This window comes from Talpa europaea (genome assembly GCF_964194135.1).
Source record: "Talpa europaea genome assembly, chromosome: 16".
NCBI classification, from domain to species: Eukaryota; Metazoa; Chordata; class Mammalia; order Eulipotyphla; family Talpidae; genus Talpa; species Talpa europaea.
In genome coordinates this window covers 6,486,279-6,513,111 of record NC_140084.1, presented here as the reverse complement: position 1 = coordinate 6,513,111, position 26,833 = coordinate 6,486,279, and the positions used below count along the sequence as shown (strand labels likewise).

The window sequence follows — 26,833 nt, the reverse complement described above, 5'->3', positions numbered from 1 at the left end:
GGCACAGTGGCCAAGTGTGACTGTCCAGCAGTCAGGGTAATAGCCAGTGGTCAGGGGGAGCTGGTTCGGGGGAGACATGGGTGTGTGCGGTGGCTGTGCGGAATGGGGGCCTGGGGAAGGACTAAGGGCTGGCCAGAGTGGGCCTATGGCTTCAGAATTCTACACCATTTACTGTGTCCACATTTTCTTTTCATTTCAGATGTTTTTAAGTCAGCAAACATTTACTGAGCACCTACTACATACAAGGTATGTTCTGGGTGCTCGGGAGAGCGGGTGTGAGGAAGACATGGGAATGAATCATACCACATTTGCTGCTTTATGGGAAGCTGACGTAACAGGGAGACAGACACGGGGCTGGTCAAGCGTTCCAAATGGCCATGTGACTTACCCAGTAAAGACAGCATGAAGGCCTCCTGACTCCCCTTGGGGCCCAGGGAAATCTTCCAAGACGAGGAGACACTTGCACTTGGCTCTGAAGGTTAAGTCACATTTTGCTGGGGTGGGAAGTGAGGAAGGTGATCCCGGGAGATGTGTGAGGGGGTGTACCATACCCTTTGGCTTAGTCAGATTCACCGGCCCACAGGCCTGGGCTTCTGGAAGGAGAGTTTGGCTGCTGGTGTGTTAGCCCCAGCTCCTGGCTATCCCTTCAGGAACTCTGAGTTGGCCTGTCCCCCCAAGTGTGGCGCTGCCCGTCCAAGCACAGGCCCAGAAGGTCCCGGGGATGGACTCTCCCTCCTGTAAAGGCAGGCCCACCCCCCCTGCCCTCTGTGTGACTCTGGCCACCAGGCTAGCTCTTAGACCAGAGGGAAGCTGTGTGGGGTGGGGGTGTGCTGCCATCTGGTGGTCTGACTGGCCGAGTCCTGGCCTTCCCTGTGCATCCTCAAGCGAGGCAAAGGGCATTAGTCCACCTTGCTGTTCAGTGTGTACCGGCCCAGAGGCATTTAGAGAAACAGTCATTTCAGCTGCTGGAAGGAGCCAAAGAGAAATAGTCCCCTTTCTCCTGGGTGCTCGCTCCTCCCCAGCCAGGAAGGTCAGGCAGGGGGAGATGGTTCGGGGTCTCCAGGCTTGGCCCCAGCTTGCCAGGGGGCAGGGGCCGGATCCCAGGTCTGAGCACTCCCACTTCCTGTTTCCCTGAACGAAAGCTAAGGGGGCCTCTCTGACACTTGCATTTGGGCCTCGGGGCAGAGGTGACTAATTCTAGCAGAATCAGCATGTGTTCTCATCGCCTGGCCCCAGCCTGATATTGTTACCAGATGAGAACATGTCTTACTGGGTTTAACTCTGATGGCTGTGGAGACAGAGCATTTTGAGTAACAGGCAGCCACACTGTGTCCTGAATAAACCCTGGACCCTCCTACTTTGTCCTGGCTGCAGAGCTTCCTCCGGGTCTTGGAGACCAGCACTCCGCTGCTCCCCGGCTTTGTCTTGCGAGAGCGCTGGGCTCCCTTGGGGAGTAGCAGAGGGATGGCTTCATGTCCTACCCTCTCTACCCCCCTCCTGAAAACTGGCTGCAGGCATGGGGCTCTGGGCTCCCGCCCCTGCCTGCTCAGCTAGTGACGCGCTCTCCTCTTGTCCCCCTGGAGATGAGCGTCTGCAACAAGCCCCCCAACAAGACCGCCCCCGAGAAGAGTGTGTGGACAGCGCCCGTGCAGGCCAGCGGGCCCTCCCCAGAGCTGCAGGGCCAGCGGTCCCGCCGGAACGGGTGGAGCTGGCCCCCTCACCCCCTCCAGATCGTGGCCTGGCTACTGTACCTCTTCTTTGCTGTGATCGGCTTTGGGGTCCTCGTTCCCCTCTTGCCTCATCACTGGGTGCCTGCTGGCTATGCTGTATCCTTGAGAAAGTGTGGGGCTGGTGTGTGGGAGGGTTGGGGCAACGGTTGGGGGACATGGCAGAGGCCTGAAGCTGGGCCCCAGAGCCCCAGAGCGCACAGGCGGGCGTGTCTTTGCCTTGAGGGACCGGTAGCCTCCTGTCTGGCCTGCAGCCCCTAGTCATCCCCTCGCCCGATGGGGTGCGTGGACAGACTTAAAGTGCCTTGGAGCATTTAAAGCCCACACAGACAGGATGGGAATCTCATCAACTGAGGTTCTGCAAGAGCGATTCTGTTAGAAGAGAGCCCGAACGGTCCCTTTAAGCTAATTGTGTCCAGAACTAGATGAGGGATAAATTAGAGAGTAATTACTCCATTTATGAAAGAATTTTTCACTTTTCGAAGAGAGTCATGGTAGAATTCTCTTACACAGTAATTTTCCTGGTACATTTAAAATGTGGTTTTATTTATGGATGGATGATTATGCTGTAACCAGGGCTGTTTAGGAGCTCATTTATTTTGTAAATCTGACTCTTTTGGGGTGAGCTTGAATTGACGAGAGATGGGATAAAGATGCCCTGGAGGCTTCTGGAAACAGGGACAGACACAAACTTGCCCGAGCCTCGTGGTGTGACTGCTCCAGCCCTGGCCACGACTCCCAGGAGCAGAGGATGTGACTGCAAGGCTGGGGCTTGGGGTGCAGCAGGCAGCTCTGTGCTCTGTTAGGGGCTGCCCATGAGTGTGCAGCCTAGTCTGTGTGTTTCATGGCGATGATTCCTTGGGCCTCCGGGGGCAGTAGGGACAGGAAGAGCTAAGGGAGGTCGGCAGGGATGAGCTGAAAGGCTGAGCCATAGAACCAGCAGCTGAGCTGGATCTGGCGCAGCCCTCTGAGGGCTGCACAAAGCTGAGCAACTTCTGCCAGTTCCCCGGGTCTCGGTCTCCTCTGCCTGCTTCCCAGGGTGGGGACAGGAGCACATAAGGAGGTGTGTGAGCACCAGAATGCATGAGCCCTAAGTGAGCATGGTGTCTTGGGAAACCACAGAGCCCCGAACTGGTGAGTGACCAGGCAGGTGTGTGGAAAAGCACCCGAGACGAGGTTGTCCTCAGGTGCCAGCAGTGCCACTGGGGGGCTTCCTGGTGCACTGGCGTCTAGTCATCAGCTCGTAAGTAGGAAACTAAACTTTACCTCAGGTGACCAACAGCCTTGCTATTAAGTAAAATGCTTCATGGAACATTCTTCCTATGATCTGGATTGGGCACACCCTTCACTCAGAGTCAGCACGACCTGACTTTCTGCCTTGAGGGTACCTGGGAAATTAAATTAAAACTACATGGTTTGGAGCAAGTAGAATCTGAGCAAATAACAGTCAATGAGAGTAACTAGCATTTGTGGAGTACTGGTGTGTGCCAGGCGCTGTGCCCACTACTGTGCCTGGATTATCTCAGTTGATCCTTATGTTGAGGCATTTTCGCCACTTCACTAATGAAGAAAGAGGGGGCTCAGGGCAATAAATGGCTTCCCGAGCCACACGGCGGGTACCCAGTAAGGCCAGAAGGACTGCTGAATATCTGAAACTGTGAAGCCGTAGGGTAGTTTGAGGATTTTTTCCTCTGCACACTCCTTGCCTTGGGAGATGTGGGGGCGCACAGAGCTGCCCAACTGGCAGCTGACAGATCCGGTTTTCAGACCTCTATGGTCTTTCTTTCTATCAAACTTCTCTTCTTTCTGAAGGCTGCCTCAGGGCCCTTGAGGAATGAGGTAGGGCCATGCCAAGTACCCACTGTGGGCCTGGAACTGACCTGGGCCCAGCGATTGCAAAGATGAGTTAAGACAGGGCCCAGGCTTGGGGTGCTAAGCCTCCAGTTGGAGGAAAGCCTTGGCGATCGGAAATTGTTTCATGTTATAGAGGGGGTAGGCGCTTCCACGGCAGACTGTGGACACAGGAGGACATTCTACACCAGTATCCCCAGGGCCCGAATGCACACTGCTGCTCCCAGCGCCCCTGCCGGCCCCTTTCCATCATCACCTGAACCCAGTGAGTCATCGGCTCCTGTTGATTTTACCTCCTAAATAGCTGCTGAATTCGCTCTCTTCCCGCCCCACTAGTCTGTCTGTCTTATCTGAATGCCATTTCGTTTCTAAACAGGTTCCAACACTCACACACACACGCACACACGCACGCACACGCGGTCTTTCCCCTCCCCGGCAGCTCGAGTGCTCTTTAAGAAAACCAAATCTGATAAAGTGGCTCCCCAGCTTAACACTCTCTAATGGCTTCTTCCTGCCTTGAGGAATGAGGTTCAGGTCCTTATATGGCCTCAAGGCTCTCCACCTTCTGGACTCTGCCCATCTGCCCAACCTCTTCTTGTATTATTTCCTTTGTTGTTCTCTGTTGCCACAACACTGGCCTCGCCTGGAAGCCCCCAGCCTCTCTCCACCCAGACACTCGGCTAAGTCAGAAGTTAAGAACTATCAGCCCAAGGGCCAGGGTGGCCAACCTTTTTTTTTTTTTTTAAATTGAACTCACAGAATGAGCAGATCTTAAGTGTTTTTTTCTGCAGGTACATTTAAAAAATTGTTTCCTTGGCAGCATTTAAAAAATGAGTGGCCTCCATGAAAATCCAGGTTTCTGGTTCCTTTTGGAAGGTCAGCATTTGGCCACATGGACCTCTGTTCTTGACGGCACCCCTCTGGTTGGAGCCCTGCCACAGTCCCGCCAGGCCCCCTTCCTCTTTGCCTTTATAGGGTCCACTGGCAGGGACTCCTGCCAGGCCCGTGCTGTCCATTCCTCTCCAAGTCTCAGCTGAGATGATGCTTCAGGGACGCTTTCCGAATCCCCTCACACTAGACAAAGCCACCCAGCTACACCTCACGCAGGCCCATGAGCTTACTTCTTTGTAGTCCACCCATGACTTGATTAACGTCTGCGTTTCCCACCAGGCTGTGGGCTCCTTGGGGCTAGGCACCAAGTCTGCCTTGCTCTTGCCCTAACCCTCAGTGCCTGGCTAGAGACGACTTCAGTAAACAGTGGAATGAAGGAGCAGTGTGGGAGTCAGTAGGAAATGAAACATTTGCTCATGTTCAGCATGTCTGGAGAGAGGCCTGGATGGTAAGGAGTAGAGGTTGGTGATGCCAGAGAGGCCTGAGAGGAGCCCCGGCCTTCACACTGAGCTGAAGAGTAACCCTTAGTGTGAGCCATTGGAGGCTTTTAAATCTGCGAGGCTTTAGGTCATTGACACTTTTCAAAGCTCCTTCTGGAACCACGTGAAGGGCCGCCTCCAGGGGACCCGGACAGGAAGGGCCACCTTGGGAGACTGAGGGCCTGACCTCCAGCAGGGACGAGAAGTTGCGATGGGTGCAGGGTCGTCTCCTAGCTGTGGCACAGCTTGTGAGGACGGAGCCCGGCTCACGCAGGGAAGCTTCACTGCTGGGAGGAGCAGGAAGGGAGGAAACTAGGTGGGGTAACTGGGCTCTAGGGGGGTGGCCGGAGGGATGATAGTGCTGGGTGGCAAAAGGATGAATAAGTAAAAGGGAATGACTGCCCAGGCAGAAGCTTTTGGTGAATTTTTACACATTCAGACATTGCAGTAAGTTAACGGCATTTGGCCCAATCACCGAGCAGATGGGTTCTAGAAGAGCTGACTCTCAGCTCCAGGAATTAGGCTTGCCCTCCCTGGACAGGCCCTGCATGCATCGGCCATCCCAGGTGCTCCACCCCAGGGTTCTAAGTACCTGGACTCCAGGCTGGGGGGAGGTGGTGCGCATATGAACCTCCCACAGGTACGAGTCTGTCTGGCTCTTGAGAGGGGATGGGTGCTTCCCTCCTGGAATCGTCTTCCTGTGAAAGCAAGATACATAAATTCAAACTTACACTTGGGGTCCTTCAACCTTGCAGGAGGATCTCTCTTAAACTCGCCTCACCGTTGAGGAACCAGGTCAGATCAGCAAGGGCCGGACCGAGGTCTAGAGCAGTGACACTGGGGCCCTGTGATTGGCCTCCGAGGCGGCAGCAGCCGGCAGTGCTGGCTGGTGAGCTCTGTTCCCGCACAGGCCCTCTCCTCTTCCCGCTGGGGCAGAGGTGTACTGAAGAGGTCTGATGCGGAGGCTCTCAGGAGACTGGAAGTAGGTGGTGGCATAGACAGAGCCATTGGAGGGCAGTTCTCTGGCCACAGGAAGCGGGGTGGGGGGGTATGGGGGGCTCCCAGCTGGCAAAGTGTGGAGTGAGTCTTTAACCTGCTGGGCCAGTGCATGGGCGCCATCTTTGCCGGTCACCTCGTGGTGCATCTGACCGCGGTCTCCATCGATCCAGCAGATGCCAACGTGCGGGACAAGAGCTATGCAGGGCCCCTGCCCATCTTCAATCGCAGCCAGCACGCACATGTCATTGAAGACCTGCACTGCAATTTGTGCGACGTGGATGTGTGAGTGAGATGGTTGCGGTGTGTGTGTCTGTGCCAGCAGGAGCTCCAGGCACACGGGAGCATGCCCAGGGCTCTACAGTCACCCCAATGCCTCAGAACCCTTGTGTTTACACAGTGAAGACTTTTGGGTAAAGGAGAAAGAGGGGCGGGATTAGAGACAGAAAATGAAGAACTAGCATCTCCAGCAGTTGCGGCAGGAAACACTTGGCCCCGGCACAAAGATTTCTAATGACCGGCTCTGTCAGTGTCTCTTGCAAACTTTCCCGTTGGGGGAGGGGGATTCACGCTGCGGTACTGCTGCCGGGCGGGGTCCTCGTGGTAGGGAGCATCTTTCTCATTGCACGAAGGGGAGCCCCGGCTCAGGAAGGCTGAGGGGCCTGCCTGAATTCAAACAGCAGAGCCAGACTCACAGCTGGCCCCAGAGCTGATGGTTGTTCTCACTTGTGGAGGAGGAATCCGAGGCCCAAGAAGCCAGGGGACTTGGCCCAGGCCGCAGTTCTAGTGGGTGAGAAGTCAGAGCCCCTCCCCGGGGCTGCCCCCACTGCCTGCGGAGGGCGCCTTCCCACCCTCCCGGGGCCTCCCAGCCTTTAGCCTCAGGAAGGGGCTCCAGGACGCGGTGTGGTCAAGGCGACCCTACATTTCTGAAGACCCGGGCAGCTTGTTGGAGAAGGAGTCCGGGACATTAAAGTGCTGGGAACTGGATGGCATCAGAGCGTGCAGTCAGCGCGCTGCTGCTCACAGGGTGCTCCTGCAGTTGCTGCCTATGCAGTGACCCCCTCCCGAGGCAGGGGAGGGTGTCGCACCCCACTCTCAAACACCCCCTCGGGGCTCCCCTGGTCCTCCCTGGGCTGTCTCCTGTGCGTTCCTGCTGTGGCCCCCCCTCCTCTCCTCATGCTGCGAACTGCCCCACCTGCTCCCTGGGAGTCAGCCTGCCCTTCTCCTGGGGCTCCCTTGGGTGAGCCCAGGGGTTTCCCGGACCAATGCCAGCAAAATGCCAGAGACTGCAGGGAAACAGGGGCTCAAAAACAGGCCAGGAAGATCAGGGCAAGCCCTGGTCCTCGCGGCCCTGCTCCGACCTGCCCCCCGGCCTCTGCGCGGGTCCGTTTCCTCGTCACGCCGCCCGCACCGCGTGCGCAGAACAGAGTGGGCCCCCCGCGCCCCCCCGCGCTCCCACCTCGCGGGACCCACGACGCCGCGGCAGCGCCGCCTCCGGCCGCCCCTCCCGGGAGAGCCGCCAGGGGGCGCGCGCGCTCCCTGTGCCCGCGCTCCGCGGCGGGGTGGCGGCCGGGGAGGGGGGGGGGGGCCTGAGCCCCGAGCTGGTCCTGCGGGTCTCCCCGGGCCCGCCGAGCAGGGGGAGTGGGCGGGTTGGGCGCGACGGGCGGGAGGAGGGGCTGACCGCGCTGCGCCCTCGCCCCCTGCAGGAGCGCTCGCTCCAAGCACTGCAGCGCCTGCAACAAGTGCGTGTGCGGCTTCGACCACCACTGCAAGTGGCTCAACAACTGCGTGGGCGAGAGGAACTACCGGTGAGCGCCGCGGCCGGCCCGCGCGTGCCCCGGGGGGGCGCCGGCCCCGCGAGCCTGCAGGGGGCGGGCCGGGGCGGCGCGGGGCGGGCTGCGGGTGGAGCGCGCAGGGGTGTGCGGCCGGCGGGAGCGGGGTGTGCCTGGCGCCCGCTGTCTCAGCATGACGGGGCAGGTGTGGGGTCCTTCTCCTGAGGGCCCAGGGAGCTTGTTGGGGGGCTGTCCAGCTTCACCTTGGCCGTGAGGCGAGGTTTTCTGAGGAGACGCAGAGGGACTGTGGGGTCAGAGGCCGCGCTCCCCATCCCAGCCACGGGCCCTGCTGAGCTCTGGGCCCTCATCCAGCTGGAGCACCTGGTGCTGACAGCTGCCCTCGGCTGGGCCCAGGCTCTTTCTACACAGCGTGGCGTCGGCCTTGTTGGGTGTCCTGCTCCTTGTGCTGGTGGCCACGTATGTCTTTGTGGAGTTCTTTGTCAACCCCATGCGACTGCGCACCAACCACCATTTTGAAGGTCAGTCTGGGCTCCAGGCCCGCGCCCGCCCCCTAACTCTGGACCTGTTCTGGTCACCGGTCACAGCCTGCCTGTGCCTTGCAGTCCTGAAGAATCACACAGATGTGTGGTTTGTGTTCCTGCCGGCCGCCCCCGTGGAGACCCAGGCTCCTGCCATCCTAGCCCTGGCAGCCCTCCTCATCCTTCTGGGCCTGCTCTCCACCGCCCTGCTCGGCCACCTGCTCTGCTTCCACATTTACCTCAGTAAGTCCCCTCTCCCCGTCCACCCCCCCACACACACACACATCTGCCTCGCAGGGGCCAAGGGCTGAGGCGGGAGGGAGGTGCCCAGCTGGGCTGTCGAGCTCTGTGGCCATGCCCCTCCTGGGGCCGGCTCTGTGGCCCGTGTCCTTCCCACCACGGCTTAGTGTATATGGGGGCAGCAGGGCCCTCCCCACGACAGTGCGCCCTCTCCTCGCTCCTCAGTGTGGCACAAGCTCACCACCTACGAGTACATCGTGCAGCATCGCCCACCACAGGAGGCAAAGGGGACCCACAGGGAGCTGGAGTCGTGTCCCCCCAAGATGCGGCCCATTCAGGTAGGGCTGAGAGGGCGTGGGAGGAGCGTGGGCTGTTCAGCGAGCAGCCGATGAGGAGACGGGCCGAAGGAAGCCGGCCCGGAACAGCAGCTCGGCGGGGGTGCTGGGGGCAGCTGGGGTGAGCCAGGTCCCCGGACTGAGCACACGCCTGCCGGCCCTAGTGTGGGCGTGGCAGAGGGAGCCCTCCGTGTCCCCGGCCTGAAGCACTGGCCGTCCTGGCCAAGCACGGGCAGCGCGGCGCGGAGCGTGGGCGCCTGGAAGCGGGCGGGTTGGGGCCGCAGGCGGGGCGAGGACCGGGCCTGCCACTGGGTCACAAGGATGAAGCTCTTTGTTCTTCGTGCCTAGAACCCTGAGCCCATACACCCACCACCCCGCGTAGCCCTTAAGGTAGCCCCCGGGCAGGTAGTGTTAGCGCTCGTGTTGGGGCCTGGAAGGGTCACGCAGCAGCCGGGCCCGGGCCGAGTTCAGGTCTTGTGCTCTTCAGCGGGAACCGTCTGGCCCAGGCCAGCTGCTGACCAGCCTGTCCATATTCCCACGCCCCGTGGCTTCCTGAGGTCAGCAGCTGGGGTGGGGGTGATTAGTCCCCCCCCTCCCCTAGGGACTGGGAAGGCAGGGGGCCCAGGCAGGCCTTGCTGGGAAGGCTGAGCCCTGGATCCCAAGTCCTCATGGCAACTGGACACAAACACAGGCTGGTGGGCGGGCTGGGGCGGGGCTGAGGACCCCGCCTCTCCTGCTCCCAGGGCCAGGGGTGCACCAGGCTGCCAGACCAGGGGGAGTTCTGGCTGCTGGTGGAAAGCCCCCCGCTCTACCACCGTACACCTGCCCTGGGCCTAGCACTGAACCCAGGCAAGTGTAGTGGCAGCCACGGGGGAGTGGGCCTCACCCTCCTCCCTGCCTCGTGGAGGAGGCTGGCTCCGGGAGTCGGCAGGGGACCTGGTCAGGTTTCACGGTGCTCACTGGGGCCACGCTGGCTCTGGGGTGCTCAGATAGGAGCATCTGCGCCCCTGCCCTGGGGTCGCTGCCTGCCTAGGCTCTGGGGCCAGATGTCCTGGCAGCAAGGACATTTAACATCCCTGCCCGCAGGGAGGATAGGTGTTTGCGCGCTGAGCAGAGGAGAGCGCGGAGGTGGAGAGGTGCCACGTGCCGGCCAGGAATGCACAGCTTTCAGGTCTCTGCGGGAGGGTCCTAGGGGTAGCTGTGACAAGGGGCGAGGGGTTTGAGAGGGGACACTCCGGTGACACCCTCAGATCTCCCCAGTTGGCTAGGAACTGACTCCGGTTCCTTCCTGACCCCTTAGGCCGCTAGGAATGTCCTTTATTGCTCCCCCCACACACCCCTTTTCTGGAGCTCAGGGGCGTCAGGATAGGCCTTGCCCTTGTCTGCTGGGGCCTTGGAGCTGAGTCCACGATAGGGAAGAGGAGAGATGTGGGGGAAGATTCCCTTGAGGTTCCAGTCCTTGTGACTGGCCTCTGACCCCTTCCTCTTTCCCAGAGCTCCTCTGCTCAGGCTGGCAGCCCCGCGCTCCTCCCCAAGGGTCAGCACAGGCAGAGAACGGGCCTGGGGCTTGCCAGGTGCTTCAGTCTCTGCACAGCCAGACCTTGGCAGGCTGGGCTCTGTCCCCCAGATCTCCCAGGGCCCCAGAGGCAGCCTCCCTACCCCCGTCCTATGCAGGAATGCGGGAGGGGCCCCACTCTGGAGCCGTTGCCCCCAAACATAGGCTTGTTTTAGAGACGGCGGCCCGGCCGGCAGCGTTGCTGTTACAGTGTCATCTGCATTAGTCAGGACGCCTGAGTCTCCATGGAAACGGCTGCCGAGCAGGCGACAGCTGTCCTAGTGCCCGCGGTGCACACACACACACCCCCCCCCCCCGCCTATTGGGCGGGGCCTCACCGTCCTGGCTCCACCCATGTGCCCTCCGCACCACGCCCTTCCCGGGCGGCTCTTTCCTGCCTTTTGTCTCCTCACCTGCAGTCCCGGCCCAACGAGGGCAGGGCCCTGGTGCTGGGAGGCAGGCCTAGGCCTTGCCTGCGACCTCCAGACCTCTGGCCTCTTGGCTGTCAGAGTTTGGGTCTCCCGTTTCCAGTTTGCTCTGAGCGTCAGTGACTACACAAGGCACTGAGTTCTGCCACAATCTTACATGCGGTTCAGGATGTAAGGGTGTACCCTGCCCCACCTGCCTGCCAACACAGATGCACAGCAGCGGAGATCGCAGCTGGTACTCACGGTGCATGAAGGGTGTGCCCAGGCCCCCGTTCCTAGGGAGCCATCAATCTGCACACAGTCTCGGGTGTACACCCTGACCTATGGCCTGTGAACAGCTGCTTTGTCTCCCAGGCGGGGGAAAAAAATGCTTCAGAGGCTGGAGCCCTGGGAGGGGTCAGGAACAGGAGAGAGCAGCTCTGAGTGCCTCTTCTCACTGTCCAGAACAGTCCAGAACAACCCTATATTGCGCACACTGGACCCATGGGGCGGTGGCTTCCTGGAGGAGGTGGAGTTTGACTTCATGAAGTGAGGGTGACTGTGGGGAGGGGGTGGGGTCCAGACATAGATGTTTTAAGTCTCACCTTGCATAGGGGTTCTCCCAGCAGAGCAGGGAACCCTGGAGGGGCAGATTTCTAGACCTCTCTTCCTAGTCCTCTCACAGTGTCCGGGATTGTGGGGCTGGTGGGGGGTGTGTGTCGCAGGACCCAGAGGCCCTGGGTCCACCCACACCTGACCTTCCAGCCTCTTTTCCCACCACCTTCCCCAGGAGATGGAGTTCTACATGCGGACCTTCAGCCATGTGCGCTCAGGGGCCTCTGGCCAGGTCAGGCCCGCCACAGCGAATGCCAAGTGAGTGCCACATGAGCATCTCCTGTTGTCGTGGCCACCTGAGATGGGAGAGGGGTAGGCCAAGGCCCAGCTCTGGTCCAGCCCAGCTGGACTTTGAAGCATGACCTTGACCAGATATGTTCAAGCATGACCTTGAACAGAGCAATGCCCCTTTCTGCCTCTCCGCCAGGACAGATGATTTGTCTGACATGGCGGCCGTGCGTGGGTGGTGTGGGGAAGGGATGAGGGAACAGTAATTCAGTTCTTCCCCTCCTGCTTCCCCCCAGTCCCTCTGGGTTCCTCGCCACCAGTGGCCACGTGGAGCCTCCACCACCGTCCTCCCCAGAGACTCTGGCTCTGCCCCCCAGGATGCGACCCCAGGTAGGGGGGACCAGTCCTGGGCCCCAAGCCCAGGGCGCAGGGGATGGAAAGGAACCTTTACTTGCCCCACTCCGCTGCTTTTGGCAATGCGGCGTCTGGGGACGGGCACTCAGGCTCCCCTTGTCTCTGCAGAAGAAGAGGAAGAGGCGCGTGTATAAGGCACAGACCTCCGGGGCCGCGGAGCCCGGGCCGCCGCCGCCCAGGCAGCCGGGTGAGCGGCCCTGAGCGTCCGGAGCCCGCGGGGAGCCCCGAGGGACGGAAAGGTGGGCTCGCGTCACACACAACCTGGCTCACGTCCCCTTCCCCCCGCGCAGGGCCCGGCGCCCGGGGGAGCCGCTCCAGCTCGTCCTCGGAGTCCGCGGGCGCCAGCCCGGTGCGCGCCGGCCCCGCGGGCTCCTGCCGCTCGGCCTCCGCCGAGTCCATGGACGAGATTCCCGTGGCGCAGACGCGCCTGGGCAGCGCCGCCCTCGCCGCCCCCGGGGGCAGGGCCCGGGAGCCCCGAGTGGCTCTGCCGCCGCGGGCGCCCGCCGTCTTCGTGAGCCCGAGCAGCGGCGAGCCCGGGGCGCGCGGCGGCGGCGAGGCCGGGCTCTCCCGGCCGGGCTGAGCGGCAGGAGGGCCGGGGAGCGGCGGCCGGCCCGACTCTATGCAACACCCTCACCCTCGCGGAACCGAGTGCACTTTAGGGGTCCCTGCGGCCGGCGGGATCGGCCCCCCACCCCCAACTCAGCAATACCCACCCTCCCCGTCGTGATGCGCCAATAAACCTTTTTTATGCTTTTGCGGACTTCACGCGCGCTTGCTTGGCGCCGGGGACCGCGGGCCCCCCTGGAGTCGGGCCGCGGCCGGGCAGCCCAGCCCCCGCCCGTGGGTGCCCGCCCCGTCGTCACAGGGCGGTACACGGGGACCCGAGACGCTCGAGCGCGCGGCTCCCGCCCAGGCGAGGTCCTGGAAGGCGGCCTGGAGGAGGCGTTCTTGAGGACGGGGTTTGCGCTCGGAGACAGAAGCAGAGTTTGGCCCCGGCGGCTGCGCGAGGGCAGAGCCGGGGATGCCAACCCCAGGCGGGCTGGGAGGGGAGCACGCGCGCCCGAGCGACCCAGGAGGCCGTCCCGGGGGCAGGAGCGCGTGGGCGCCCCAGGACCCCGAGCTGGGCCCGGGATTTGCTCCTCGCACCCTCCTGTCCCCCGCGCTCCGGGCTCCGCATCCTGCCCTGGAGGAAGGGGGGCCGTGACCGGGGAGAGTTCCCTGTTATCTTGTCCGCGCCACACGCCGGGCACCGAGCGCAAGGACCCTCGCGCTCCCCCGCACCCCAGCCCGCACCCCCCGCCCGCACCCCCCGCGCTCCCCACCTTCCCGCCCCCGCCCCCGCGCGCTCGGGCTGCAGCTCTGGGAAACTGATCTTCCAGACGGCGGCAACCCGCTTTGAACTTTGGGCGGAACCCAAGAGCGATGGGGGCCGCCCTCCCGTCACCCGGCCCCCCGCGGAAGCCCGGCGCGCGGAGGCCGGTCCCCCCGCGCGAGGCCGAGGCCGCGCCCCGCCCCCGGGAGCGCCGGCGCCGGGAGGGCGGTGTCCGGGGGCGGAGCCAGCGTGACCTTGGTCACTCGCGCCGAGACGGCCCCGGGGGTGGGGCTCCGTCTCCATGGAGACCGAGAAACAGGGGATAATACGGCGGAGCCGCCCGGGCTGCAGTCCCGCCCCGGAGCCGGCAGGGAGCAGAGCAGCGGAGCCGCCTGGTCCCCCGCGTCCGTCAGTCCACGCTCACGTCCTTCTGTCCGCCGAGCGCGCGCTGCAGCAGCAGTCACGAGACAGAAGCCGGTAGGACACCCGGGCGCCCGCCACCCTCGTCCGTGTCCTGCACGATGAGGAAGGGGCGCGGTGGGAGCGGCCTGGGAGGGGTCCCGCTCCGCATGGAACGGAGCTGGACGCCCGCGGAGGGCCCTGCTCCGGACCCCACGTTCCCCCACCCCCTCCCCCGCCCGGTGATTGATGACCGCAGCTGTCCCAGTGGGCGCGAGCGGACAGCCCCAGCTCATGGGTGTGGCCGCCATCCCCGGCCGGCAACCCCCTGGGACCCGGGCCTGCGCCCTGCGCCACCTGACCAGCCCGAGGATTACCAAGACTCCATCTTCCCACAGACAGGAGCACTGGATGCGGGATCCTGCCAGTTCCCCGGGACAAGCATCCTGGGGCACGCGAACTCCCCCAGACTTTACCCTTGGTGAATCAAGCTTCAGGTCTCTGGGTGCCCGGCGGGAGGCTGTAGGAGAGGGAACGGGGGTGCAGTGTGGACCAGGATTGTGGGCCCCCAGAGTCCCTGCAGCGGAGCAGCTGTGGGTGCTACCAGTTTCAGAAACTGCAACTTCGGGGTGAGCTAGTGTGGCCCCTGGGAGAGGGTTTTCAATGTTAAGGCCAGTGGCGGTAGAAGGGGGCTAGTCTGGCAGGGGTCCAGGCTGTGCTGGGTGGAAGCTCTCGCAGGAAAGGCCTTACCAGTAGAAGCTGGGCTCTGAGGACTCGCTGAGGGTGTGGTCAGGCAACTGCAATGGGGGTGGGGTGAAGTCAGGGAGCCTCAACACAGGGGGTTCTCACAATAGTACCTGAGACTGTGGAAATGGACGTCTGTGGGTGTGGACACTGCGGGGGGGGGGTGCGAGGCTGTGTCTCAGGGGCTTCAGGTATGTGGAGAAGGGGCAAGGGGCGAGGCTCTGGTTGGGATGTAAGGCTGTGGGGGTGCAGACAGGGGCCTCCGTCCCGGGGCCTCAGCGGCAATGCAGGCAAAGGGTGTGGTCAGGGAGGCCTCAGTCCTGGGCTGTGTGGGTTACACGGGGCACTTCCAGTACAGGGCTGCAGGTGTGGCCAGGCGACTGCCGCGGGGGCTGTGGAGGTGTGGGGAAACACTCCAGAGCAGGGCTGAGGATATGAGGGGGGCTCAGTACAGGGCTCTTAGTGTGTGGGGGGACAGATGCTGAGGGAATGGTCCAGGCTCCCATGCCAGGGCTGTGGGAGTGTGGATGGAGGCAGCTGCAGTGCAGGGCGGCAAGTGTGATCAGGGGTCCGCAGTGGGGCCTACCGGGGAGCACATCAGTGCGGGGCTGGGGGTATGGGCAGGGAGGTGTCCGCACTAGGTGAAGGGTGTGGTCAAGGGGAACAGGCCCAGGGTGGAGAGCCCGGGCTGAGCACACAAGGGCTGTGGCAGTGTGGACGGGCATGGCGGTGCTCAGGGTGTGGCCGGGAGGCCGCATGGAGGGCTGATGGTGTAGACATAGGGGAAGCGTGCTCTGGTCCAGGCCATAGGTGTGAGGATCACAGGGCCAAGGCCACAGTCGCACTCGCCATCATTGCTTCTGGGGGCTCATAACTCTGCAACCCCCACTAAAACTAGCCCCCCAATCTCCTGTTCCTCCTAAAACTCCACAGATTGGGAGTTTACAGCCCCAATGGGTGGCAAGGGGCCAGGAAGCCACGGTTGTGCCCCAGGCACTGGGAGTGCTGGGGCGCCCCACCCGTGGGCCCCTGCTCCCCAGCCCAGCCCAGCCCAGCAGCGCTGGGAGCTTCTCCCTGAGCCGCCCTGACACCATGCTGCCCTTAGCAACATTCTCCAAGCAGCACCACCCTCCCTTAGCAACTGTCTCCAGGCTTCACAAACTGTGGCCAGGCCAGCCCCAAGCTCCGGCTCCCCTCATGTTTTTGTTTAACAGCAAATAGTAACAAGGTCCCGGCTGGGCCAGCTGCACCCCTGCCTAGGGCATGCACCCCTGATTGTGTTCTGGCTTCCTTCTCAGCCTGGGCTGAGTCTTGCTGGGACCTCATGACCTGACAGAGACACTTTCCTCACTAAATACCTGCCCAACCAGCAGCCTGGCATGGCCTTCACCCAGCTTGGCATGGGACTCCCAGGGAGGGGGGCCTGCTCTGCCACCCTCACTTCCCCCCCAAGCAGGCTTTGTTCCAGGGCCAGACAAAGCCATGGCCCCAGCTGCTGCCCTCACAGTCTTTCTGGACAGTGCTACTCTGTTCCCAGCCTGGTGTGGGCATCATGATTTCATCTTCTGAACCCCACTCAGATGCCAAGGCTGGCGTTGAGCAACAGGACCTTTCCTCTTGGGGTTCTGGGGCCCAGGGAGACACTAAGTGCTGGCCCCTTTTCCCAGGCAACCCCAGCTCCAACTGGCAGGGTACTTGGCAGAAGTGCCCACAACTCACTTTGCAGCTTTTGAAGGGGCGGCCTTTACGTTCTGTGCCTTGGGGTGCGGCAGCTCGGCTGGGAGATGACTGAGGTGGGTCTCTGCAGGGTGGCATGGCAGCGAGCACAGATGTGGCCGGGCTGGAAGAGAGCTTCCGCAAGTTTGCCATCCATGGCGACCCCAAGGCCAGTGGGCAAGAGATGAATGGCAAGAACTGGGCCAAGCTGTGCAAGGACTGCAAGGTGGCTGATGGAAAGGCCGTGACAGGGACCGACGTTGACATTGTCTTCTCCAAAGTCAAGTGAGCCTCTGAGAGTCCCTGCTTCTGATGTCCCCAGAGGTTGGGAGTCGGGGGGCTGGAACTCGGGAGGGAAGGGCGGAAACTCACGGTGCCACATACATGACAGGGCAAAGTCTGCTCGGGTCATCAACTATGAGGAGTTCAAGAAGGCCCTGGAAGAGCTGGCGAGCAAGCGGTTCAAGGGGAAGAGCAAGGAGGAGGCCTTCGATGCCATATGCCAGCTGGTGGCAGGCAAGGAACCGGCCAATGTGGGCGTCACCGTAAGTGTCCTGCTGGGTTTGGGTGGGCACTGAGGGAGTTGTGGGGGCTCTCGACTGGAGTGGGAGGGCTGGGCTCCCTAATCAAGTGTCCCTGGGGGAACTCTGTCAACACAGAAAGCAAAAACAGGGGGTGCTGTGGAACGGCTGACTGACACCAGCAAGTACACGGGCTCCCACAAGGAGCGCTTCGATGAGAGTGGCAAGGGCAAGGGCATTGCTGGGCGGCAGGACATCCTGGACGACAGTGGCTACGTGAGTGCCTACAAGAACGCAGGCACCTATGATGCCAAGGTGAAGAAGTAAAGCCTCGGGAGGCCCCCAGCACAGCTGCCCCCACCAGAGGCTCAGGTCTGGGCCTAAGGGGCATGTGGAGCAAGAGAGCCCGGTCTCCCTGCTGGACCTGCCACCCAGCGCTTACTGCCCAGCCTCATGGAGCCAGCCCACCAGACCTCTGACCCAGACTGCTCTGCGCCTCCTTCCCTTTCCTCGTCCCTCCCTATCCTCTGTCCACCTGGGGAGAATCTGTGCCTATAGCCTCACCGCCCTAACCTAGCCCTGGGCATGGCTGACCCCTGCCTGCTTGCCTCATATTTAAGCTGCTGCTCTGGCCAAGTGCCTGAATCTTACCCAGACCTCAATAAAGACACCTTTTGTACCAATATGGACTGGTTGGGTATATGCTGACGAGGGTAACGACATTCATACCTACTGAACTCTCACGTCACATGTGTGTCACACCCTGCTGATGCTGCCACAAGCAGCCGTACCCAGAAAGACACACTAGGTCCTGTCCATGAGCACAGACACAGACTACCGAGGATGTGCCTTAGGGAAACCTACAGCCTTTACCTCAGCCCTGACCCAGAGTTCTAACATCACAGCTTGCTTTTTCCAGTTAGGACCTCAGTCTCAGCCTCTTCACTTTCGTAACAGGAAGAGGGATGAGACAGCCGACTTGGCTTGGGTCAAACATTGGCAGAAGCCCAGTGCCAGGCCTCAGGTCTAGACCCCCACCCAAGGGAGGCACCAAGGCAAGCCATTTTGGGGTCCAGCTCAGAATATCTGAAAATGCAGGGCCAGGAAGAATAAACAACTCCTCCCTACCTTATAGCTGAGGAAACAGGTCTAGAGCGTGGCAGGGCCTCTGCAGAATAAGGCTGGAACCAGGCTTCTTGCCTCCCAGGCCAGGCTCTTTCTCACTTAGCAAGCCCCACTGATTTCCAAAATGGCATCTAGATGTCCAGTGACAGAGCTTGGCACCCAACACCAGCCTTTGGCAGGGCACAGGGTACCGAACAGTGAAGGGACTTCCTCTGGTTGATTCCTTCTCATTTGTTCAGCGTCCCAGGTTGGGAGGAAGGTGGGAGCCTCTCTGGTCCTGAGGAATCCTTGGAGTCTCTGGATCAAACTTTTCTCCTCTCTGAGACTCTGGGTATTAGGTCAGAGCTATTCCAAAGCCTGAGGCTGTGGGGCCAACTCTCCTTCCCTTCCTGCAGTGACAAGCGGGCTGGATGGGACTTAGGGCCTGCCCAGGCGAGGCAGCTCCCGAGGGTGTTAGAAAAGGCTTAAAAGCACATGCTCGCAAATACCTCCTTTCCTGAGCCAGGTAACAAGGCAAAGCCGAGCAACTGTTTATTTCCTCATCCCACAGGCTGTTCTAGGGTGTTTCTGCCCCAGGTGAGCCCAACTTCACTTGGGAGTGGGGGTGTGGAGGAATACCATGGCTCCAGACGGGGACACCAGGAAGGTGAGGTGGGAATTAAAAGGCAGCAATCAGCACTGGCCCTGGCAGAGCCTTGCCTGAAACTGACAGCTGTGGGCTCCTCTTGACTCACTGCCCACATTGCCTTGAACTGTCTACAGAAGAGTTTCAGAGAACTCTAACTTTCCTACCGGCAAGTATTAGGAAGAACAATTCCTCTAGTCTTTGAATGTGAAAGCTTACTTAAATGAGCATTATAGAAGTGAAACCCAAATCCATCCAGCTCTCACTAAAGTATCCTCACAGTAAAGGGAATTTAACTGTATTTCAAACTGAACAAGACTCCCAGCCATTAACCTGAAGGCGAATGTAGCATCTAATATGTATGGGAGCAGGGATGTGCCCCTCCTGTGACTGGCAGTGTGACTTAAGGAACTCATAAGGAGAACCGACAGCCCCCTCAAATTTTACCTTCAAGGACAACAGCCTCCTCTTCTTCTTGTCAAGTCGTCAAGGAACCTGGAGGAAATGACTAGGTTCTTGGGCTGGTGATGCTCATGGGGAAGGAGGTAAGGGTTGGAATTGCAGAATTACTTTTCCCCAGATGTTCTGTCCAGTAGGTTGGTCTGTGCATTGGGCTGGGACCTTGAAATATGACAACTTAGAGTTGGAAGGTACTGACTGAAGCTGTCCTCACTCTACGGTAAGGTTTAACCTTGGAGGACAGACCCAGGAAAGTGGTAGGGTTGGGGGTCATTCTTACTAACATTTCCAGTGTACAAGCTCACTCTTTCCTCAGGCGCACGCAGTTCAAAGAATCGCATGACTCCTTGATACAGTCTCCTTATGTGAATCCATATAAAATCCAGAGGTGGGTGAATTTTATTTATAACTTAGAAATGTGTGATCTTGGTTATGATCTCAGGTCTCATTATTATGGCAATCCATACTTGTCCCCTGCACAGCACCCGGGTCAGGGGAGCAAATGAGTGTCTAATCTTTCCGCCTACTTTCTCTGACATGACCTTGAAGATGAAGAGCGGTGTAACATGGCATCAGGTCGACAGTCCTTTGCCTTCTATACACCCTCTGGCAACAATAGCTGTCTGGGTGACCACTGAAGCAGAACCATTCTTAGAAACACTTCCATTATCTTTCCCCATTGATTTTTAAAATGCCCAATTAGGATTAAAAGAAAGATTGTACCTTGTGTCTGAAATACAAGGTACTTGTGTGTAAAGAGCAAGCTGAGCCCAAAGCTAATGTTCAGAAGCCTCATCTCTGGGCTAGACTGTACCAGCTTTCTCTCTCATCCCTCGCTGCTCTCTTATCCCTCGCTCCTCTCTCTCATCCCTCGCTTGCTCCTTCCCCTCAACCCCACTCTACACACCAACAATCCGTTCTTACAGAGAAAGCTTCTCAAACTCGAGTCTGCCGCTCCTCTCTCTTCGACTTCTAAAATCCTCAAGGATCTGCGCAACCTCACTCCTGCTTATCTCCTCATCTCCTCTCAGTCCCTCGGTTCCCTGAATAGATCATGTTCCTTCCCATTCCGTGGCCTTTGCATAAGCTGTTTCTCTCTGCAGCTCTCCCACTGCCTGTGGCCCTGGCCCTATGCTTTGGCTAGTAACCTTCCATTCATTCTACTGGTCTCAGCTGAAAGATCGGTCCTTTACTGCACACTGTCCTGACACTGTACCTCACAGTCTAGGACAGTTCCCCTGTCCTCTCAAGGCCTCATGAGCCACAGCTTCCCTCGGGGGTGTCCAGAATCCAACTCTAGGTGGGAGGCTCTGCATCCCTGTCTACTCAACACGTCTCATTGACACCTTCTCCATTCCCCAGAGGAGGAGTAACTCACATCTCTCTCTTTCCAGGGCATCTTTAGGCTTTTGTTTAGACCTGTTTGGTACCAATGCCAAGCGCGGAATTCCATCACAGGATTTTTTGCTTTTCTTCCTGATTAAATGTTGGCTGCTTCAGGGCAGACACAAGACTGTATCATCTTTTCACTATAGTCAGAGGAAACTTAAAACATGTTTGATGAACCAATAAACATGGATTCTAAAATCCATATTTAAAATTTCTTCTAAAAAGAAACATATCTAACCAAGGATGTTACTTTTTAACCTGTGTAGCCTATTATACAGTTTCCAGTGACAGTGAAGAAAAAGGTCTGGTGTTTGTTTTTTTTTTTTCTTTTTGTCACTTTCAGCCAAATTATTTCTTTTTTTTTTTCAGCCAAATATTTCTATGTGACACAATGACTAGGACAAAGTGCCAACTATTTCTGTAGGCAGAAGGAAAAAATGACTCCATGGGAGGAGACAGAATGAGAAATAAAAAGAAGGACCAATACAATGTAATCAGAATAAGTTTTTTTTTCTTAAGCTTGTAGTAAAAACCACTGTCCTAGTGGCAATGGGACTTGGAGGCCCTGAAGCTAAGACGGAAGCTGCAGGAAAGGTGTTCAGTACTAGTTCCATAAACTTGGCTCTGGGACAGAGTCTGAGACATTCTGTATTAGATACTGACCCGTGTCATGTGCCACTGGTGAGGAGGAAGACAGAGAGCTTTTCCCAAAGGGTGACGATCTCCCCAAATGGTGGCTCTTCTCAGGTGGGAGGAGTGCTTTCCCGGAATAACCTTTTTGCTCTTTATTCAGCTGCTGCAGCAGGTACTCATTAGTTACCACCAGGGACCTGAGGCACAGGGGAAAGGCAGCATTGAAGTCATAAAAGCAAAGTAGATGCCATTCAGACCTGAAATATTTACTAAAGACAAATGTAAAATGAAGTAATATCTTTAAATAGAAAGAACTGCCGATTTATGAGTGGGTTATTTTAGAAGCAGGCTGACAGTTTCTTCATTACAGTTCTATTTGATTATGTTCCAGACTGACTACAGCAATAACATATTTCACATTTTATATTGTAATTGTTCTATTCTTTCCAAAGTACTTTCATGATGAGGTAAGTAGAAGCACTGGGAGGATGGGCTCCTGACCAGACCTCCAATTTCTACCCTCAAATCTGAACTTCTATGTCTTCTCATCTATCCGGCCTCTACAATTAACTAATGATGACTATTTTTTAAAAAATATTTATTTATTTATGCATACAAGAACTGGGGTATAGGCCAGAGGTGTGTGTGTGGCGGGGAGGTAAAATGATTCACCAGAGACAGAGTGGGGCACAGAACAGGTGGATCTACTGAAATACACTGCTGAGGGGAGCAGAGGGTGAGACAGGAGAGGTCTGCTGCGCCATGTGGGTCAGCTCCCTGGCTGGGGATGGAACTTGTGCTGCAGTGACTGCGGATAGTCTCATAGTGTTGAGACTTAACTTCTTGTGCTGGGATTTGTCTGAATTTATTGTATTTTGTAGATTTGACTTTGGGATCATGTAAATGTTGTATGTAATTACAAAAAAAACATTAAATCAAAATAATTTAAAAATTGTCTACAAAGGGAAAGTGAAACTAATTGAACCTATATGTTGAATTGATTGTTTAACAATACACAGAAGAAAACATAGCAATTTGACACTATATTATTAAAAAGATACACCCTAATATTCTCGAAGTGTGGCACCTAGACCAGTTGCAAGGGCACTAGCTACAAACTTATTAGAGATGCAAGTTCTCAGTTCCCAGACCAGACCTTCTGCATCAGAAACTTGGGGAGGAGGGTAGGCAAGATGCATTTCAAAGTTTTTCAGGTGATTCTGATGCATACCTCAGCTTGAGAAGCATTAACTTTATGCTACCTGTGTTTGAAATAATTATAACAAGAAAGATACATTTAAGTAATCCAGAATGGGTCTGAATACGAACATGCTATTCCAAGGAAAACTAGGAAGTAAAATCTGGGGCTAAAGGTCTGGGTTCTCATATTCAGACTTTATTGAAAGTTCTAGTAAAGGTGTCCAGCAAATCAAAATGTCAAGGGAGTCTCTAAATGTATCAACAGTGCTGAGGCCGCCCCTGTCGTTTTGTCTACCATGCATATTGAGGATCGTACTTTGAAAAGGCTGATGCTATTGAGCTCCTCTGACAAGAACACATACATTGGATCCTCTCCCTATCTCTCTGCATACTCTTGATAGTTCTTTTATAACCAATATGAGGCAGATATTTCCCAGAAGAGCCAGATGACTTATTTTAGGGATACATAATGTCCAAGAAAAGCTGACGGACACAAACAATTCTCTCCCTAGATCTAGTGAGAAACTATCATTGAGGTGTTATAACTCACCAATGGCAGCAAAGACATTTAGCACCTAATGTGTTTTGGAAAGCAGTACTTTGATCACTGAGCTAATTATCCTATATAGAGGAGCTTTAGACACACAATGTAGTTAATTTAAAAAGTATGTAGATATTAACTTGTCAAGTAAAACAAAGAGATAAAGGGCAATAGACATCTGTTTCCAGAGTCAGTTAACCCTTTCCTACCTCTGACTTTCATGGAGAAGGGCCACTGTCTCCTCCAGTTTTTTCAGCTGGGCAAGTTCCTGGTTCAGGCAAGCTACCTGCATGTTCAGCTGTTGGTTTTTCCGCAGAAGATCATCTACAAAAGGTATAGTAGCCAAGGGTGAGCAGGATTCCAAGCTGCAAGTCTTTGAGCAGAGCTTGAGTTGTGAAGTGGACATCCTGAAAAACTGGGAGCCCCTCTGCACCCATTCCTACATTCCATTCATGTTCTCAGAGATAGCAGACATGGTGGCGAGACCATGGGGTTTAGCAACAGACAGCTCTGAATTAAAATTCAACTGCTTGCTGTTTTACATGCTAGTTCATTTTTCTGAGTTTCACTGGAGATAATAGCCCTATCCCACAACACTGTTGTGAGGGTTAATGAGATACCAGCTTAGCATAGGCAATAAGTAATCAGGCCACCCTGTCTGTAGTCTCTATTTTAGTTCATAAATGTAAAAACATCTGGAACTGTGTGAGGCAATAAGTGCTCACAAAAACTGAATTTGTGATCAAGACATTCATACCTAACTAACTAAACATGTCACCACTGCCTGTAACAGTAAGGTTGGTAAAAGTACAAGAACTATGGTTATAAAAAAATCAGTGTTCTGGAACAGTACTTCAGACTTTAATGTGCTTACAAATCACCTGCGGATCTTGTTAAAATCAGACTCTGATTTCAGTTGGTCTAAGGTAAGAATCAATATTCTACATGTCTAACAAGTTTCAAGGTAATGCTTTCACTGCCGATTCACTACTCATACTTTGAGTAGCAAGGTCTACTGGAAAACAGGGCTGCAATAGCTTCATTTATCACCAACCAGTGAGCCAAATACTGTATGGGGCCTCATGGTTGATTGAAAATAGGTACCTGGTGAACAAACACCTACTTATTTTCAGAGTAGGTTAGTGAAGATGCCTTAATTATTCAGGTTTATGAGAATCAGACAGTGAGGGCTCAATTCTGGAAATTCAATGCTGACTTCACATTGTTTCTCATGGAAATCCAAAGGATTATAATGTTTACTATGGGTAATGAACTAACTAGAAGTATAACGTCAAGAGTAGACTTTATCTGAAATACTGGCCCAAGCCACGCTAACAATAAAGTAGCACAAATCAAGGCTTCAGTGGGATATTATTGTTCACTGACAAAGGCAATATATATTTTTTAAATACCCAGTGTTAGCAAGAATGGAGTGAGCAGGAAATTCAAATATACTCACTGCTCAAGTGAGTACAGACAAAAACAGTCTTTCTTGGGAGTGATTAGGCAATGTGTAACAAAAACATCAGAAGTGATTACATCTTTTGACCCATTAATTCTATCTAGGAATGTCTCCTAGGATAAGTTTTAAATGTACATGAAGATTTATATACACAGATATTAAGGGCCATCTTATTTATTATAGTATAAGGACTCTCAGTTCCATCAGAAGGGGAAAAAGACAATCTCCGAGAAGCATTTTTACTCTAGGGTCTTTCATTTCAGATCTTTTGACTGTTTGAAAAAATTTTTTTTTTAATTTAATGTTCTTTTTTTTTTTTTTTTAAAGATTTATTTATTTATTTATACAAGCACTGGGTACAGTCAGAAGCGCGGGAGGGTGAGAGAATTCACCAGAGCCAGAGCAGGGAGCAGAACAGGCAGATGGACGAAGTGCACTGCTGAGGGGAGCAGCGGGCGGCAGGAGAGGTCTGCGCGCCATGTGGAACCCTCACCCCGTGGCCAGGGATTGAACCGGCGCTGCAGAGGCTGCGGGCAGCTTCGCAACCCCGCGCTCAACTGCTGCGCCACTGGGGAGGCCCTGAAAATTCTTTAGAATTACTTTATAGTATAAATAATGGCAACTTTATAATAGCTAACATTAAAAACAACTATTTAGAGTACTAGATAAATATGGTATATTATGTGGTATTATAGGAAATGCCCATACTATTAAGTTAGTAACAACAGGATGCAGAAATCAGATTGGTAATTGCCTAGGGTGGAGAGTAGGGGAAACTGCACTATGGTCTGAGAGAACATTCTGGAGTAAAGAAGGATTCTGTATTTGGGGATGGATTTAATGAGTGTGTATGTGTTGTGTGTGTGTACATTATGTGTGTATATTTGTGTGTATGTGTGTGTGTGTATATATATATATTCGTCCAAACTCATCAAATTTAAAATGTGTGCATTTTGTTGTATATAATTATTTTTAAAACTAAAGACAATTTTTAATTTTGAATTATGCTGGGAGAAAATATAACAAAAACACTAAGGGTGGTTATGGCTGAATAGTGAGGTTATAGTTTCCCAACTTTTTCTATAAAGCATATGTTCTGCTAGAATCAGAAAAAAAAAAACCCAGGTGTCATACTCAAAATTAATGACAACAATAACAACATTTGTACTTGCTTTACACTGACAAAGAGCTTCATCTGGTAACTCCAGACACCTGCATTACAGGTGGGAGCCAAGTGAGCTCTTGATGAAGCAGCTTCTTAGATGGGTCATCAACAGACAAACAGCTGTTTTGGGACACACCACACTTTGCTTTCCTGAACTTACCATAAGTATGGGGTTGGGGCCCACTCACAACTGAGGTGGCAGCACCTTCTTCCAACTGCTGGATTTTTTCTGACAAAATCAGGTTTTCTTCCAGCACTCTGACCAGTTTTTGCTTCAAACTTTCCTTGAGATAAGAAAACAAAATCCAAATAGACTAAGAATCTGAAATTCTGAGGAGTGCTTTTTTGACAACTAAAACAATTTTCCCTCTGCTAGTGATAAACCAAATGGAGGACAGCCTCTCTATGACTTTCTCATTTAATTCACTGGTAAACAGCTCAAGAATTGCAATATTTCCTATGAGTTATCTACTACTCTGTGGAACAAGTGGTTGTATTGACATTGTATTGACATTCTGAGTCACTTATCTGAAGTTTCTAAAACCTGAACTTGGTGTCTGAAAGTTCTCTAATGTTGAGGGGTAAAATACTTAAGGATATGAGTCCCTTCTTCACATGAGTCCCAGAGGCAGCAAGCCTGATGCTCTAGAAATGGTCCCCTAGTTTAGGACTCTCAGTTCCATCCAAGGGGAGGAAAAGACAATCCCAGAGGTATCCAACTTCCCTCATCAGAATCAAGCCAAAACCTTCAAGAACATGATCCCGAACATTTTCATTCTAGGGTCTTTTGTTTTCCTTTTCCATTTCAAATGTTTGCTTAGAATTTTGGTATTAGGACTAAGATTCGGGAGTTATCCCTACAGTGATGTCCATGTTGTCCTTGTCATAGCAAGTTTTGTGTTCTAGATTTGTCCAGACTAACTTTTCCATATTTTGGTTCATGGTGATGATTTTTATGGCACAGAGCTGTTTTAGTCTTGCTGCTCTGCCCTCTTCTAATAAAGGAAGAGCAGGAGAGGAAGATGAGAGAGGTATACCGTATCATTAGGGACCAGATGCCCAGCCTCCTTCAGTTCCATTTCCCTCCTGCGGAATGTTTTTGATGTGTCTTCAGGATATGAGCGACACCACTGCTGAGAAGGAGCAGGGACTACCAAAGTCAGAAGCAAATCTCGGGCAGGACCTGCCAAAAATTCAGGTTGGGCACACGGGCCAATCTTAAAAGCTAAAGCACAGAATTTCTAGTCAATAACTACTAGCTCAGCAGGACAAACAGGGTAGTTTAATAGCTCCTTTTTAATAAGAATTTACTAAGTGGCTGTAAGAGGTGTTTAATGATAGACAAGAAATTATATCCCACATCCTCTATGGAGACACAACAGCAGACCCTCATGAGTGCATGTTCTGTGTTATTTCTGAGTCACTGAGGTGTGGCTCCAGGAGAAAATATCCTACAAAATTAGAGCAAAGGGTCAATGTGAGGAAGAAAGTAA

The 26,833-nt window shown here is 55.2% G+C and overlaps 3 protein-coding genes across 3 annotated transcripts in view; 2 read left to right on the top strand and 1 right to left on the bottom strand.

The window, feature by feature from the left end:
• Positions 1 to 1,583: 1,583 nt before the first annotated feature.
• On the top strand, positions 1,584 to 12,777 carry ZDHHC1 (zDHHC palmitoyltransferase 1; the record flags this gene model as incomplete). The annotated part of the gene is made up of 10 exons (XM_084257239.1): positions 1,584 to 1,826; positions 6,054 to 6,229; positions 7,651 to 7,752; positions 8,131 to 8,255; positions 8,340 to 8,498; positions 8,721 to 8,833; positions 11,583 to 11,665; positions 11,932 to 12,025; positions 12,158 to 12,236; positions 12,340 to 12,777. 10 exons carry the CDS (start codon positions 1,584 to 1,586, stop codon positions 12,627 to 12,629), a joined length of 1,464 nt encoding a protein of 487 aa, XP_084113365.1. The 3' UTR covers positions 12,630 to 12,777.
• A 730-nt stretch (positions 12,778 to 13,507) lies between these two features.
• On the top strand, positions 13,508 to 17,386 carry TPPP3 (tubulin polymerization promoting protein family member 3). The gene is made up of 4 exons (XM_084257190.1): positions 13,508 to 13,838; positions 16,312 to 16,505; positions 16,612 to 16,765; positions 16,880 to 17,386. The coding sequence occupies exons 2-4, from the start codon at positions 16,318 to 16,320 to the stop codon at positions 17,066 to 17,068; spliced, it is 531 nt and encodes a 176-aa protein (XP_084113316.1). The 5' UTR covers positions 13,508 to 13,838; positions 16,312 to 16,317; the 3' UTR covers positions 17,069 to 17,386.
• Positions 17,387 to 20,943: 3,557 nt separating this feature from the next.
• Positions 20,944 to 26,833, bottom strand: part of LRRC36 (leucine rich repeat containing 36) — a gene marked incomplete at both ends in the record, with an annotated part of 50,414 nt that continues 44,524 nt past the window's right edge. Inside the window, 4 exons of the mRNA XM_084256548.1 lie at positions 20,944 to 21,169; positions 22,923 to 23,037; positions 25,501 to 25,624; positions 26,378 to 26,523. Of these exons, the coding sequence (XP_084112674.1) occupies positions 20,944 to 21,169; positions 22,923 to 23,037; positions 25,501 to 25,624; positions 26,378 to 26,523 (611 nt within the window). The remainder of the gene's footprint in view (positions 21,170 to 22,922; positions 23,038 to 25,500; positions 25,625 to 26,377; positions 26,524 to 26,833) is intronic.

Bases quoted from the DNA above. Each gene is read 5' to 3' on its own strand.
- TPPP3 (XM_084257190.1), top strand. From the start codon at position 16,318: ATGGCAGCGAGCACAGATGTGGCCGGGCTGGAAGAGAGCTTCCGCAAG. The intron at 16,506-16,611 runs GTGAGCCTCTGA...CATACATGACAG, and splicing joins ATTGTCTTCTCCAAAGTCAA to GGCAAAGTCTGCTCGGGTCA. The intron at 16,766-16,879 runs GTAAGTGTCCTG...CTGTCAACACAG, and splicing joins CGGCCAATGTGGGCGTCACC to AAAGCAAAAACAGGGGGTGC.